This window comes from Haliaeetus albicilla, chromosome 1 (genome assembly GCF_947461875.1).
Source record: "Haliaeetus albicilla chromosome 1, bHalAlb1.1, whole genome shotgun sequence".
Classification (NCBI taxonomy): Eukaryota; Metazoa; Chordata; class Aves; order Accipitriformes; family Accipitridae; genus Haliaeetus; species Haliaeetus albicilla.
The window spans coordinates 58,748,582-58,763,995 of NC_091483.1; the positions used below are offsets into that span (position 1 = coordinate 58,748,582).

The window sequence follows — 15,414 nt, forward strand, 5'->3', positions numbered from 1 at the left end:
GATGCCAGGCCATCAGAAGTTTAATTGTTTAAAATATATTAGTTTAAAAAGAGAAGCTGAAATGTCTGCATTTATGTGCATGCAGTTAGTTGTTCTTGAGGAAGCGGATTGTGCTCAGGAGTATGCAGTGTTGTTTCTAGGCTTTGCAGGAACAGTCTAGTGTTTGCAAGCTGCAAATAGCAGGGCCACAGACAAGATGTGTGGGAGGTGGTTAATGATAATAATCTATTTAATTCCTCCCCCCCCCCCCCCCCCCCCCCAGCACAGATTCTGTGGTGGAACTTAACTCATCCATTGCATCTGGCAGGGGCTCAGTTAACATTTTTGCTCCTTCTGTTAATAATGCAGTGACCTATGCTTAATCTCTTTCCTACTTTGACTACCTGTGTCTCCTGATCAAAGAGCTTGGTATTGGGCTGGTGCCATTACGAACAGTTGGAAAGCTGGTGCTGGACCCTGTGGGTTTCCTTAACCTTGTTAAGGAACTGATCATCTTTTGAATGGTTCTGCCTCCTGATTTAGGAGCTGCCGAATGATCTAAGTTAAATTTATGTGGGGCTGAAAAATCCCTGCTCTGAATCAGTCTAAGTCATTTTATGTGCCAAATCTGTGGCTATTGATTCCTTTCTATTACTCCATTAAGCATTTGGGTAGGCTGCCTGTCCTACAAAGCATTTTGGTTACCTTGAGACCGCTTATCCTAGCTTTTTTTTTCATATGGCATCATGCTTTGGTTTTGGTAATTCTGATCAGGCTTGCTTACACATTGTTTACCTTCAGACTTGGTAAGAGTTATTTTTGGATGGCACTTGAGATTGAAGTTGCAGGAAATGGAAGACCAAGTCCTCCTTGCTTTATTGGTCATCTCAGTTGCAGAAATGTAAGTTACGATTTCTGAGTTTGTGTCTCTGTGTAAGAGAGAATGAAGTTTATGCTTGTGCCCTATATTAGCACATGCATTTAAAGTAGAGTTATTTGTAATTAACAAATAAGTCTGAGGTGTGATCTTTATTGTAGAGATTGAGTAATTTATATATTGATTAAAAAAAAAAGATCGTTAAGGCTCAGGAATTTAATTTACACAACAGGATGAGATAAAAAGACTGAGGTTTACTTAGCAAATGTCACTGTGAATGTATAGATCCGATGACAGAAGGTCTTATTATCTGTGCTTGCAAGTAGCCAATAGATAAAACACACTCCATCTTCTTGCTGTGACAACACTGTTTTTGCCTGCCAGACTGTTCCATTCTACACAGGGGGGTGAAAATCTAATTAAAGGTGGAAAATTGAATTTGGAAAAGACTTAGTATGCCATCTTGCTTTTTCTCTTACTAAATGCAGGATTAGTTGTGATTGCATGTCATGGTTATGCCTTATATAAATTAAAGAATTGCTCTTTATTTCTCCAAGTGATCTCTTGATTTAAGAATACTCTAGTAGCATAAGATGACCCAGGTCATCTGTAACATAGAGTTTCAGTCAGATAGTCAAATATACACTGATTATTTAAATGTATCTATCTTAATAAAATTATAGGTAAAGATGGATTTGGCCTGTTTCTTTTTCTCATTATTATTTTTATTTTTATTGTTTTTCTTTTCCCTTTGTAGCTGTTAGAATCTGATTCTGGGAGGCATCTTGTCTCTGAATTTTTGCTGAATGAGGAATTTGACTGGCTGTGTGGGAAGGGGGAGGGAAAAAATGGCAAACGGGAAGGCATACTCCACTTGAGTGCTAGAACTCATTGCAGGATCTGAAGTTGTTTTTTCCTTAATAACATTATTTAAAGACAGATCAGCATTATGGATTTTCATTAATAAGAGCATCACCAGAACAGAGACGGCACTGCTGCTAGGCTGTTGCAGTTGGTTGGGAGCATGATTAGCTCTAAAAGGAAAAATGTCATTATTGTGGCAGCAGGGGCTGGCAGGGTGCTTCTTGGGGACGGAGGAGCCAGGACAGAAAGCTGGTTATTGGTTGGTGATTTCAGTAGGACTAGGTGAAGCAGAAATAGCTGGAAATAGAAGCTGCATTTAGCAAGCAGGTCGAAGTGGTGATTTTGTTCTGATGTGAGGACAGAGACAGGGTGGAGTGGGGAGGGCAGCAGTGAGTCCCTGCTTGGCAGAGGGGTTGGACTAGACAATCTTGAGAGGTCCTTCCCATCCTCAGCAGCTCTGAGGTTTGTGTGGAGGAGTCTGCAGATGGGTTTGAGAGCACATGTGCAAGCTGCTTATAGCCCTGCTTCTTTCCTGCTTTTGCGTTCCCAGAACTGCTCTGCCCACCATCAGAATTTACTTTCCTGGTGTTGCTGAGCTTTCTCTCTCCAGCTTCCAAGCTCAGTCTGGCAGAGATGTCATTGCTGGAGGGAGCAGGAAGAAGAAAACCACTGCCTGTAGGAACGTCATCGGTTGCTTTGATCTACCACAGCACTTCATTCAAGTGTTTTCCTTCCTTTTCCTTTCTGAAAGTGTTTAACGTCCCGTGGAATTTGTGTGGATACATAGGCAAGAAGGAGCATGATGACACTTGACCGTAAGAAAGCTTCTAGTCTCGATTCCGATTTCAGCTACATTAATGTAAATCTAGACTTTATTAGGATGCTTTTGGCTGACGTGTGTAACTGTTACTATTTAGCTGGTCCAGGCTGAAGAATGAGTGCAGATGTGAGAAGACGGTGTGTTAGCATACTTAGTTAAGAATTAATGTTTTAGCATTGTAATTCACCCTTTGAAGCAGAGGAAGTTAGCTAGCATTGAGTAGCTAGCATTGAGTTGCAGTCATTGTATAACAGAGGCGTTCTCTCCAGCTGCTTAGGCTTTAACTAGAGCCAAAGTGTACAGAACCTGAGGCTGTAGCCCCATGGCATGAGTTTGTGATTAAACATTTTGTACTCAACAGACAACCTTGCAGAAAGGAAATCTGCTTTATGAAAAGGTTTGTATTATTTCTTTCCTATGTTTCCTACACACAATGGCAGAAATAGTCGTAAGTGCATAGGAATACCTTGTCTCCCAGTGCATGTGTCATTCACATCCAAACCAGAGACTTTAAAGCAAAATCGTTTACTTATGAGAAGATGGCCAGGAAAGGGTCCCATATAGGAGCTTGCTGCCGAGCTTGCTTTTTGTGATTCCCTCTTGTGGGATCAACCCTGCAGACTATGCTTCTTAGTTTCATATGCTGGATCTTATTCTGCAAATTTTCATGTGAACGTGTCCTACTGCTGTTTTTATTTTTACCAGTGCTGCTGTAGTTTCCTGAGTAAGCTGTAGCTGGGAAATTGGGGAAAACCCCAGATTTTCTAATGTCATGAAGTTTTTGCTACAGTATGTTGATTAAAACTGGAGAATATTGGTGAACTTGTGCTCCTAGTAAAGCGTACATTAAGAAAATTGTCATAGTTATTTTTAATTACTTGTTCTCATTGCTGTAGACTAGCGTCTCCATACTGTAATGACTGTCAAATATCATTGAAAGCTCAAAAGATCCTCACTGTTACATGCCAGGGTTTGTTTAGAATACTTAATGTCTCTCAGGAGCTTCTGAAATGTGGTATTTTTATTTTGTGTTTTACTTTGGTTTTAATTCTTAAATGATCCCTCTTTTCAGATTTCAAATTATAATCTATTTCCTGATGCATTGCTGACGCCCCGTGAGCCATGTCAGAAGTACTTCCAGGTCAGATGCCCTTTAAAAGATTCTGCTATGCAAATATGTGAAACTTTCCTCCTCTTCTCCTCCTTCTTCTTCCTGGGCCCATATTTTGCTTTCATTTTGCACTTACACATGAAAAAGCAAGCACACACTTTATACATGAAATATACTTACTTATACATGAAAAAGAGCAAGCACTTTTTTTTTTTTTAACAGTGCCTTTTTGAGTAAACTCTCTATTCAGCTTTTTAAAAACTATTGCTGTGTATTAGACAATACAATGCAAAAAAGTCTTATTAGAGGTAAAGACAAATCAGTCATGCACTGTTTTCTTTTTGCAGTGGGGTTTTCTCTCTCCTTCTAGCTCTGCTAGGTTTATGACAAGATTGAAAAACATCAGTAAAAGCCATTCAAGTAATAGTGTTATTTGTATTATTATGATGCTTAGAAAATTGGGACTATTTTGTGTTAAACACATTATAGTGGTAAAAGTATGTTAATCTGTATCTGTAGGTATGTTTCTAAATGTTAGAAGCATGCGGTTGAGACTGATTCATTTTAAAAAGTAAGCAAGCTAAAACCATTAATGAATTGCTATGACAGATCTTCTACCTTCTTAAGTGCTGTCTTTAAGCACCAACATTTGTTATATAGGCACCATTTGTTATTATTCCCAGTAATGGTAATGTCCTAATTATTCTTAGTTTTTCACCAGAGTCCAGTATTTCTTATTATAATGCCCTATTTTTATTGGCTTATAACTTAACCACTGTTCACCTGCTTTAGCTGAGATACATGTATCAGCTCGGTGATTCCTGGTCTGCTTGTCCACTTGTGTTTGCTTTTCAGCAGAAGGTAGGAGAGTTGAAAACGGGGCGCCCTGTGCCAGTAGCGTTGTCCTTGCCCGTGGCCAGGCAGCACAAGGAGCTGCCCAAGCAGGGAGGAGGGGGTCTGCCTGCGGCGGGGTCCCTGGGTGCAAGACCCGTGGCATGGGGTGTTGGTTAGCTGGTGAGGAGCACAGCACCAGCTTGTGTTAGGTACCCCTGGGATGAGGGAGGCAGGGTCGGTGGGAGACACAAAATAAAAGATACAGGAAGTTGGTGATTGGAATTTCGGTCTTGAAGTTACAGGCACAGGAAGAAGTTGCATTTCTCTGAAGTTTTTAATCAGAAAGTTGGGATGTGCTTCCTCTGAGAAAAGTGACATGTTTTGAGCATCACCATGTCCTGTATAAAGGAGGAGGGACAGGCTCTTCTTCCTTATGCTGTTCTACTATGCAATCTAGGTTTTCTTCAGTGCATTTAAGCATTTCCCTGCATTCAGATCTTTTCTAGCACTTTAGGTAGTCCTGGTCTGGTAGCAACTTCTCTGCCCTTAAGATGCAAGATCTGCCCTTTCCCATCTGCATTTCTTATTCTCTTTTTGCCTTTTTCGTTGCTTTCCTTTTTCTCACCTTTATATCTGTTTCCAAGAGCGGAGGGAAGCTGGCTGCATGCATCCCAGAGCCTGACTGGGAGTGCAGGATGATGGCCAGTGAGCAGACGCCTGTCCCTTGGGAGGACAGCCTGTTCCGCTCTGTTCTGTGCATGCCTTGTGGTACTGTTTGCATGTTCATTGATCATTTGATCATGATGATTTGATCAATGGATCATTTGAAATGGGATCTGGAGGGGAGATGGTGTCTAGCGAAAGGTTAATTTTGACATTTTCCTGCTTGTGATTGTACACCAACCCCACTTAGCACCCAACTTACATACAGTGCTTGGGTCACAAAGACTTCTGGAGGCTTTGGCTCAGTCATTGATCAATGTGCCAATGTTCATCATAAATCAGTGGGGGAGCTTTATCAAGCAGATTAGTAAAACAATACATTTTGTTTCAATGTTTCTATGTGCTTATACTTACAATATTTTTGATAAATGAAGTGCTAATGATGGGAGACTGGATAAAGATAATCTGGCAGGCAGATACTTCAGCTTTATCTAGAAAGATTATTTTTTAAGAAATTTGTTCAGTGGTAAAAATAGTGGCAAACGTTGCATGAAGCAGCTCTATTGTAACAAAGGAGAATAAATTTTAGTCTCATTCCAGATTGTGGCAGTTGTATTTATTGATGAAAAACATAAAGGCTTGTTTTAATTTGCTGAAGCATGAAGTAAAATATAATCTAGTAAAATCTGTAGATACTGTGTGATTCCGTAAGTTCTAAAGGTCAGGCAGTGGGTCAAAATTATCCTGCCCTATTAATGAATTTTTTTATGTGCCTTCCAGATTGTCAAGACTTTTAACTGATTCAGAAAAAACATAAAGCAGCCAGTCCATAAACGCAGGCCATTTCATGTTTTTTTTAGATTAAAACATGTGCTTTAGTAATGCTACGTAAGATCAGATGTGACCTTGGTTGCATTACACTTGGTTGGTTTTAGGCAAGATGCAGAAAGCAATGTGTATTGATGTACTTATATGACAAGTACATTTATAAAGTTCCTTTAAATTATGTGTTGGTTGTGTTTTAGACATATTGTGTGGCTAAAGCTGAAATTATCTATAGGATGTTTGTAAACTGTTACCTAAGCTGATGGCTTTTGCACAGTGTGCATGGGGTGATTTGTCTTCTGAAGAATTTACAGTCAGTCTAGACTCACTGACTGGGGCTTGAGGAAATGGCAGGCATGAAAATTTTTAAAATTTAGTTCAAATTCTGTTTTGATCAAGTTCTAGAAGTTGTTCTAGGTGTGTGATTCAGGGAACAAAGAGTATACTTGGTCTGCTTGGTTTTAAATATACCAGTGATGGTTGGAAGTGTGCAGCTTTGATGGCACATCAGAGAGAAGGGAACACTAGCAACTGTGTGTGCGTTCAGGTAGTGTTGTGAAGTGCTCCTTTTCACTCTGTATTTATGTATATGTTCTTTTAAAACCCATATATTTAATCTCTTGTAAATCTGTACAGCAGTCAGTTCTGTCATACATCAAATACACAAGGATGCAGCACAATTCAGCTGGAATGATCTGTCATCGGCTAGCTCAAATGATAGCTTTTCATTCCTGGGTAAGCCCCAGACAAGTTTTAATGTGCAATATAAGCAGTCAGTGATATCTGAGAATTAGGAACAACAGAAAGAATGTTTCATGCTGTGGCAGATGGGAGTGATTTATTAATTGGCCTCTAATTTGGTTGCCAGGTGTCAAACAACAGTGACTACTACAGTATGTAAATTGAGGTGTTCATGAAGTATTTATGCAGATTAGTGGGAGCCGTAAAAAGACGGTAGAGGAACAAATTACAGTTTTCTAAAAATATATTTTTTGATCATTTTTCATAGTCTAAAAATCTGTTCCCTCAATAAACTTAATATTTTTTCAAAATGTGAGCTATGCTCCTGGCTAACAAAAATCAGAAACTTGCCTACAGGTAGAGACAAAAGAATGGTTTTATTTATCAGTGGAATATGTGTACTCTGCCCTAGGATATACGTTTTATCCTTTAGTTTGAACTTTGCGAGCTGTAGAAATAGTGAGCCATCTTCATCTCTGGAGCAGCCCTTTTTTAAAAGTTGATTGAATTACAGCAGGATGTTTTGTCAAGGGATTTTTTTTTTCTCCCCACAGAAATCAAATACACCTTTGTGAAATAATCTACTTGTGTTTCTTACATTCTCACCCTCTACTTACCCTCTCAAAAAAAAAAAAAAAAAAAAAAGAGTGGGGAGGGGAGAAAAAGACAAAGAGCAGAGAAAATGCAGGTGTTAAGAGGCAGCAGCTGACTGGCCAGTTAGGCTTAAAATTAACAGTACTTGAGTTCTACCCTAGATGAAAAAGGAGCAGCATCTGCCTGCGGTCTGCTTAGAAATTTCTCAAATTTTATGCTTCCTAGTGATGAGCGGTTGAGGAGTTCTTCCCCTCCTCATCGGAGATGGAGGTGAAATACTAAAATGAAATGATGGTAAGGATGACTCCTGGACTCCTAGGCATTTGAAAAGGGCACTTCTCCTGTCCCCATGCCTGCCTGCAACAGAATCAGACATGAAGAAACTGCCCTAAAACTGCCTTGTATAGGATCAAGCTTTCTGCTTTTTCTCAGCTTCGTGGTCCTGATGATCTCTGTATTTTTTCTGCCTCTCTTTTTCCTTATTTAATAAGCTCAGCTTTTGTCTGTTCTCTTACCCACTTAGGTTGTGGTAATTTTCCTGCTGTAAAACAATTATGTAAAGTGCCACATCCCTTTACCAGAAGCCTTGGCAAAATAGTGCATATAATGAATGTGTTTCACGACTGTCTCTTTTGCTTTTCTAGTCGATTCTGGTGTGGACGCCTTGGCAGTGTTTATGGCAAGCGGCAGCACGACGGACGTTGTGAATCGCAACAACCCTGCCACCCCACCGAACACTCTTAACCTGCGCTCCTCTCATAATGAACTTCTGAACGCAGAAATTAGGCACACAGAGACCAAGAACAGCACTCCTCCGAAATGCAGGAAAAAATATGCGCTGACTAACATTCAGACAGCCATGGGTCTTTCTGATCCAGCAGCACAGCCCCTTCTGGGGAACAGCTCTGCCAATATAAAGCTGGTGAAGAATGGAGAAAACCAGCTCAGGAAAGCTGCTGAGCAGGGACAGCAGGATCCCAACAGAAACCTCAGTACCACTGCGGGCATAAACGTAACTTCTGAGAAGTTTGAAGGCAAAGAGCCGATCCCACAGGATTCCTCTGGCTGTGAAATATTACCCTCGCAGCCAAGGAGGACCAAGAGCTTCCTGAATTACTATGTGGATCTAGAGACATCTGCTAGAGAGCTAGAGCAGAGTTTTGTTGCAATGGAAGATAAATCTGCACAAAGCAATGGCCAGGCTTCTACCGTTATTGTCAATGGGGAAGTCCTGCCCCGGAAACAAAACAAGCTGTCAAGCCCAGAGGATGGCCAAGTTGCCACAGTATCATCAAGCCCTGAGACTAAGAAGGACCACCCAAAAACTGGGGCCAAAACAGACTGTGCCCTCCATAGGATTCAAAACCTGGCCCCAAGTGATGAGGACTCCAGCTGGACTACGCTGTCCCAGGACAGTGCCTCACTGAGCTCGCCTGATGAAACAGGTATGCGAGTAAAGGCTGCTCATGGCCACTGTTTTAGAAATATGTTCCTTAACTTCTCTCAGCTGGTGGCTGGAAGGAGAGAGGTGATTTAGTGGTGCTTTTGGTGGGGAAGTGGGTTGCATTGAAACACAAGTGCTGGGCTTGCATGCAGCTCCTTGTCCACTTGGGAACACTTGGCAGCCTCCCACTCAGTCCTAGCGGCTTTACTGCTGCTTTAGGAAAGGCACTAGCAAATACTACAGACAGGGTCCTCAAAATATGCTAACTGCACCTTTTGCTAGTTTATAAATAGTTGCTCTTCACCAGTCAATGGATACATGTTGTGAGAAGTACATGATTGTCTGGAGATGCTAAACTACTGATAGCTGCCTACACACAACAAACAAAATTTTCTGAGGAATGATTTTTAGGTTCAGCAAAGATTTTTACTTTTCTATTTCAAATCTTTGTGAGTGTCCCCTCTCCACCCAGAGTCATTTGATGATATTCTTTTATTTTTTCAAAAAAAAGTCTTCCCAAACCTTGGGTCATTTAATTTCTGTGTTTTGTTTTCTTTGTGCAGCAGTTCCATACAGTAACTCAGAAGCTGAGACCATGGCATTTCATATTTTGGAAGCCTGGGCTCATTAATTATTTGAACAGTAATGATGACTTCTGCACTGGCTCTGTTGTGATTTACAACACATCTGCACTATTTTTAAAACTCTACAGATCTCATTTGTTCTAGTTAATGGACTTTGTCACTTTTTTTTTATATCCAAGCCAGTATATAAAGGTACAACTTTGTCAAAATGAGGGGAGGCAACCCAATTCTCAAGGGTGACGTGGGGCTGAAGAAGTTCATCGTATATTGTTTGTATTTTAAGTAATTTCATTATTACAGTGCAGAGGTTATATACTGTTTGGAGGCCACCGTGGTCCAAATTCACAGCTGCATTACAAGTCAGTCATCCATGATCATGACAATAGTGATTTTTATTTTAACGTGTAGGGTTTTTTAAAGTCACAGCCAGAAATCCCCACTATGTGATGTATAATGGATCTTCTGATCTTTTTGATATGTAACAAACCTTTGCTGTTAAGAGAGAAAATTTTCATGAAGTCACCTCTGCCAAATGAGAAAGTTTTTAGTTTACTAAAATTGCTGTTTGAGTTAATATTATTTCTCAGGATATTTGATATAATATGTGTGACATCACTGATAACATTTTCTGGAGAAACTATCAATAGGAGGTACTTAGATAACTTAATGCTGAGCATCTTGGCTCCTTCTGCCTTTGTACTTGCCCCAGGTTTGGCAATGAGAAACTAGGGGTAGAAAATTTATATTCACTGAAAACTAAATTAGAGTAATTCCAAGTAGTCTAATTAAGTAAGTGTGGCCTAAGATGCTAAGAGCTAGCATAAGTTCTGTTTCTTTTTAAATAAGGTGATTAAAATTTTCTTCCCACATGTGTATTGCCACTGTATGGTGTATGAGCTCTTTCAGCACTCAGGAAGGGGAATTTTCTGAGCTGTTTTGAGGTGTTGACAAGTTTGCTTATTTAAGTAACCAAATGTTAGTTGAGCTGTGGTTTCTTTGCACTACAGAAATAAAGGGAGACTTTCCCCTGCTGACTTTGGGGGGGTTTCCTTGTTTAAAAAAATAATTAAAAAAAAAATCAATTAATAAAGCCCTCAGAGCTTGCCATTCTTCTAAAGCAGAATAAAGGGCTTTTTTAAGTTCTCTGCTACCTTCACCATACTAGCAACCTATGTATTATAAAGAGACAGTTATAGAAAAGCAGATGTCCAGATATGAGTTCAGTGTCTATAAGAAAGGATTTAAACAGAAAGCCCTAGAAAACCTCAAAATTGTCTTTCAAGATCAAAGTGGTAGAGGTGTTTCTTTCTCATGCCTGTGGTCACTGTCAGAGAGCACCAACTAGGACATGGGACCTGCTGTACTGGATTGGATCGCTGGTTTTAAGACACCTGTATATATAAGTATTCATGGACTCTAAAAACATCCAACTATTGCAACTTGCAACTTATAGACATCCATCTCTTAGGATTATTGCCTATCTTGAATTTACCTCCACTCTGATAAAATTATTTCATTAAGTGTTTCCAGTTTCTTTCCAAAATGGACTATCAATTGACACGACAGAAGAGAGCTAAGAAATCAAATGTTGAGTTGCTGTGGATGCCGGCATGGCTTTTGGACATGATAAAACAGGCCAGTTTCTCAGGCGCTCTCTCCTGCAGCTCCTCCTGGGAGTCTGAAAGGGGGGCTGCAAAAAGCAGTGCTGCTGGTGTAGAAAAAAAGCAGAAATCACAACTGGTGCAAATATCTCCAGACTTCCTTGTTTGGGGGCAAATTTTCTAGTTGTTCTAGGGGCTCCAGCCTTTTAGATCTGGGTAATGTGCCATCCTTAGGCAAGTTCATATACCTCCAAGGATGTTTGAAGGATAATAAAATAGAAGGTGAAATAAAAGTTGAGTAAATGAACTGAACGTTCTCTTTTGAGGCAGAGTCAAGAACAGCTAGATGTTTTGCATTGTAATCACCTATGCTTTTTCCATCTCATTCCCAAGAATTGCTTGAGTTAATGTGGTGCTGATGGACAAGCATTTGCCTCTCACCACGCCAGGTCAAGCTATGGCAGTTACCTCACTTGCCAAATAACTTGGGTGCTACAGCAGTGGGTGGAGTAGGAAGTGCTGAAGGAAATCAAGTAACACTTGCTGCTTCCCAAAACCCCTTCCACCCTTCCGCCATGCTGCAGACAGAGAAGTAGTTTCCTGCAAGCAGAAAATACGTCCAATGCATTTATGTCAGTGGTGGTTGACCAAAAACCTGAGAGATTTCCAGGGGGCTGTATGTAGTCCCTCTGAGGTCACGGAGTAGATGTGAGCACCCACATTTAAGAGTAGGCAAAGAAGAATAAACCTCAGAAAGCAAAGATTGGTGATATCTTGGCTCTCTTGCAATTTTCAGATCTGGTTTTAAACATCCCATCAGTGGAGGTGTTGCCCCAGCCTGCTCGGGCCATCTGCTCCAAAGGCACGCGGTGCTTTCCCCTGTGGTAGATCTTTCAAGTCTTTTTAGTATAATCTTTCATTCCTCGTTGTCTCTATGTGCCAGCATGGGTGAAGGGCAGCCATCCCGACTGGGGAGTCGTGCAGTGAGCCCTGGTGGTGCCCATCCTGGCAGTCTGAGATTTTGGGCACAGCTGGGGTTCCTCACTGCCACTGCATCTCGGTAGGGGAAAAAAGATACAGTTTTGAGAACAGTTAATCTATTAAAGAGTGTAATCTAGCAGATACCTGGAGAACTGTTAATGTTCAATCCAGAGATTATGTTTACCACTTTAGTATACACAGGAATATGATAGAAATACCATTTTACTGAGAGGACAGTTGAAAATGACAATACACTACTTCCAGGGCTTCTGTATTGTCTTGTCTTCTTCCTCCTTCTGTTAACATAATTTGTTGTTCAAATCCTGGAAAACTTAATGTTGTTTTGTGTTGGGTTGGGTTTGTTTTGTTTTCATGTGTTTTGTTTTGGAGGTATGTAGTTTAAAGGCCCTGAACAATTTACTCTTAAGCTTAATTGTTTGCACTGGGGATGTATTAGTGTTTAGAGAAAATCCTCCTGAACTCTCCTTATAGCAGGATACTTTTATTTGCGATCTAATGAAAAGGGGTTTTGAAGAGACTTGTCTCTTTCTGAATAAGGAGGCAAAAATAAGACAACCCAATTTAAAGATGCAAAACAAGTGGCTGGATATTAATGTTGTTGATTAGTAATGTTAAAAGTAATAGAGCCCGTTAACAACAGGGGCACCAAACACCACAAACACAGTACAGTATAACAGTTGTGTTTTGAGGAAACTCTTCTTTTTCCTCCAAAGATTATCTGTATCTGCTTCTTGACAAGAGCTACATTGACTTCACCTTTCAGAGATTTTTTTTTTTAAATAAGGATTTTTAGCTTTCCTCCACTGGCCTCAGGACAGACTGCACCCATTCAGATGACTGCTGTCATTGAGAGAGCATATTGTGGGTGACCAAAGACCAGCTCCAGATGTCTTTAAAACTGCAAACGGCACAGAGCTGGTTTTAAATCAGGGTGAATGCTTCCTTCCTCTCTCTCCAGAAAATTTCCTTAGTCTAGTTTTCAAAGGAAGTATATCCTGTGTTATTATACCCTCTACCTATTCTTTCTCTCTGTCTCTATGTATTCACCAGTTTCACCTACATTTTATGAATGTGTGGCACAAACAGGAGTCAAGTGGACAATCCAGAGCCCAAACCTAAGGGAGGATAAGGGTGGTGCTAGTGTTGTTTTCTGTGGCGCTCCCCCCCACCGCACTTTGGAAGAAGCTCACCAGAATGTCTGTAGAAGGCAGGCACATTTCTTAATTCCACCACCTGAAAAACAGTTTCAGTGGAAAGTTATCCCTCCTTAGTAAAGTGCAGCTCTCTATGTAATAATCTCTAATGAATTAGGAATGAGAATTCTCTGGAAAAAGAAAGAAGAATTCTGTTTGCCTCAAAGCCAAGAAAAATACTGGAATTTGCTTTTGCTTCCTGTTTTAATTTGCACAAAACCCATTCCTTCCAGAGCAGGGAATAGCCCCATAATTAGGAAGGTCCCTGAGATGTGGGGCACTCGCTGCTAGAGAGACACAGGTTTTCTTGCTCTAGGATAGTTGCCCTCCTTGCTCTTTTCAGAGCTTTGGGAGGCTACACAGGAGCAGCAGCCTCTTCTGGCTCCCCAGCTTCTCAGCCTTTGGCTCACACAACGGCTTGTTTCTCCCTGGTTGAAAATGTCATTCAAAGGGTTACCAAAAGTACAAGTGCCCTCTTTTTCAAGGAGTGCCGCCACTGTATGCGACTGCCATATACCAAATGCCTGTCTGCTGCTGGTCTCCAAGCAAATCCAGGAGGGCAGTTTAATAGCAGGTTGCGAATAAATGACTTCAACCCAGTGCAGAAATGACAATGATGAGACTGGCCCTTGGGGATCAGGAGTGTCATTCTTGTAAATAGAGCCTGGTATTCTGAAATAACAGTACGTCTGGTTAGAATAGTCGTCTAATACAATAAAAATTACAGCAAATCATGAACTAGTCAGAAAGATTTATACCAATGGTCAGTTCTGCCTCTGATTTTAACCAGCATCTTTGACAAAATTAAAATGGATGTCCTCTTAAAAAGCACTGTTTTTCCTTTGCAGTACCTATCTGATACAGACAATAAGTATGTTATTTACTACAGAACATGTTTTCTGAGTTCCTGAGTGTGGAAAAAGATTTACAGTAGAAATACATTTGATTACACTGTGGATAAACACTAGTCCTGTAATACTAGAGAAAGAATGTATTATCATCTATACAATTGTAGGGTTCTAGGTAAAAATCCAATTTTCAGATTTTTGGGAATAAGGGGCTCTAGTTCACACCTGCTATGCATCCTAACGGCCTGTCAACTTCTAATATTGAGCTGGGTTTTTTTAATCCTGCATGTTACTGATAACCACATAGCAAGAACAATGCATGTTTTATTGTCTCGGACTTGACTTGACTTGACTATTTTCTGACTGCCTATGAAATAGGAAAGGTGACTATTGCTATATATCCCCAGTGTTTGTGTGGGTAACATTCTGTGTGTGGAATAACTAACTGCATGTTTATTTTCCTTTTAGCTACCCCTATAAGAAGATTTTTAGGGAAGAAAAAGTAAGCCAGTTTAAAAGAAATAAAGCCTAAAAGGCCACACAGTTACACAGTGTTCACAGTAATGATCAGCATTCAGGGTCTACTGTTAGAAGGCCATAAAATAAATTGAACTTGATAGTAAATTGAACTTGAAAGATGACTCTCTCAAGTACACACTGCTGCTATCAGTTGCACAGGGAGCTGCTTGCTGCGTTTGGGCAGTCAGGTCGGTTTTACCCTGTAGTTCTCAGTGGAGCTACCTAAATCCATGTCTTGAATGCTCAGATAAGTGCTCTGACTTGAAACCCAAAGTTTCCACAGTAAAGAGCAGTGATCAGCATCCTTTTGAATTGGGATGGTTTATAAAAATAAGTATCTAGAAGTGAATTAACATGCTTAAATTCAGGAATGGGAGGATAGATGTTTTATACAATAGTGATTAGCATCCTGTCCCAAACACTGTTTGCAATTACCAGAATATGGGACTATAGAATAGGCTTTCCAGGACATGTTGTATCGTCACAGTTGCAGTTCCATACTGTTTACCAAAAAGAAAAAAGAATGATTCGTTATTTCATCAGAGCCATTCATTTTCCTCCCTCCAAGGGAGGGCTTGATTCAACTGCCTGCCTGGTGTCCCTTGAGGTGCCTGGTGGTGTCCAAGACAGGCAGCAGACAGGAGGCAAGAACTAGGACTTGGGTTCTGGAGGAGCAACTGCAGGCTAAGCAGGACACACATCAAGTGACACAAATTAATTAACCAGCTGGATAGAGCCTGCAACATCTACCCTGCAGTACAGAAATGAAATCTGTTCTTTTTCTGGGTCTGGCTTTGTTCTAAAAAATCACTCCTTGGTTAATCTCTGCTATATTGTGCCTAAAGGGTCTAAGATGGTTTGTCATATTCTTTCCAAACGCAAGCTCTCTCCCAGCGTGACATCTCTCTCTGGGTG

The 15,414-nt window shown here is 40.5% G+C and overlaps 1 protein-coding gene across 1 annotated transcript in view; it reads left to right on the top strand.

Moving 5' to 3' along the window:
- APBB2 (amyloid beta precursor protein binding family B member 2) overlaps nucleotides 1–15,414 on the top strand; it is a 198,340-nt gene that overhangs the window by 85,026 nt on the left and 97,900 nt on the right. Inside the window, exons 4-5 of the mRNA XM_069791231.1 lie at nucleotides 3,613–3,681; nucleotides 7,953–8,753. Coding sequence (XP_069647332.1) covers nucleotides 3,663–3,681; nucleotides 7,953–8,753 — 820 coding nt within the window. The 5' untranslated portion in view covers nucleotides 3,613–3,662. The remainder of the gene's footprint in view (nucleotides 1–3,612; nucleotides 3,682–7,952; nucleotides 8,754–15,414) is intronic.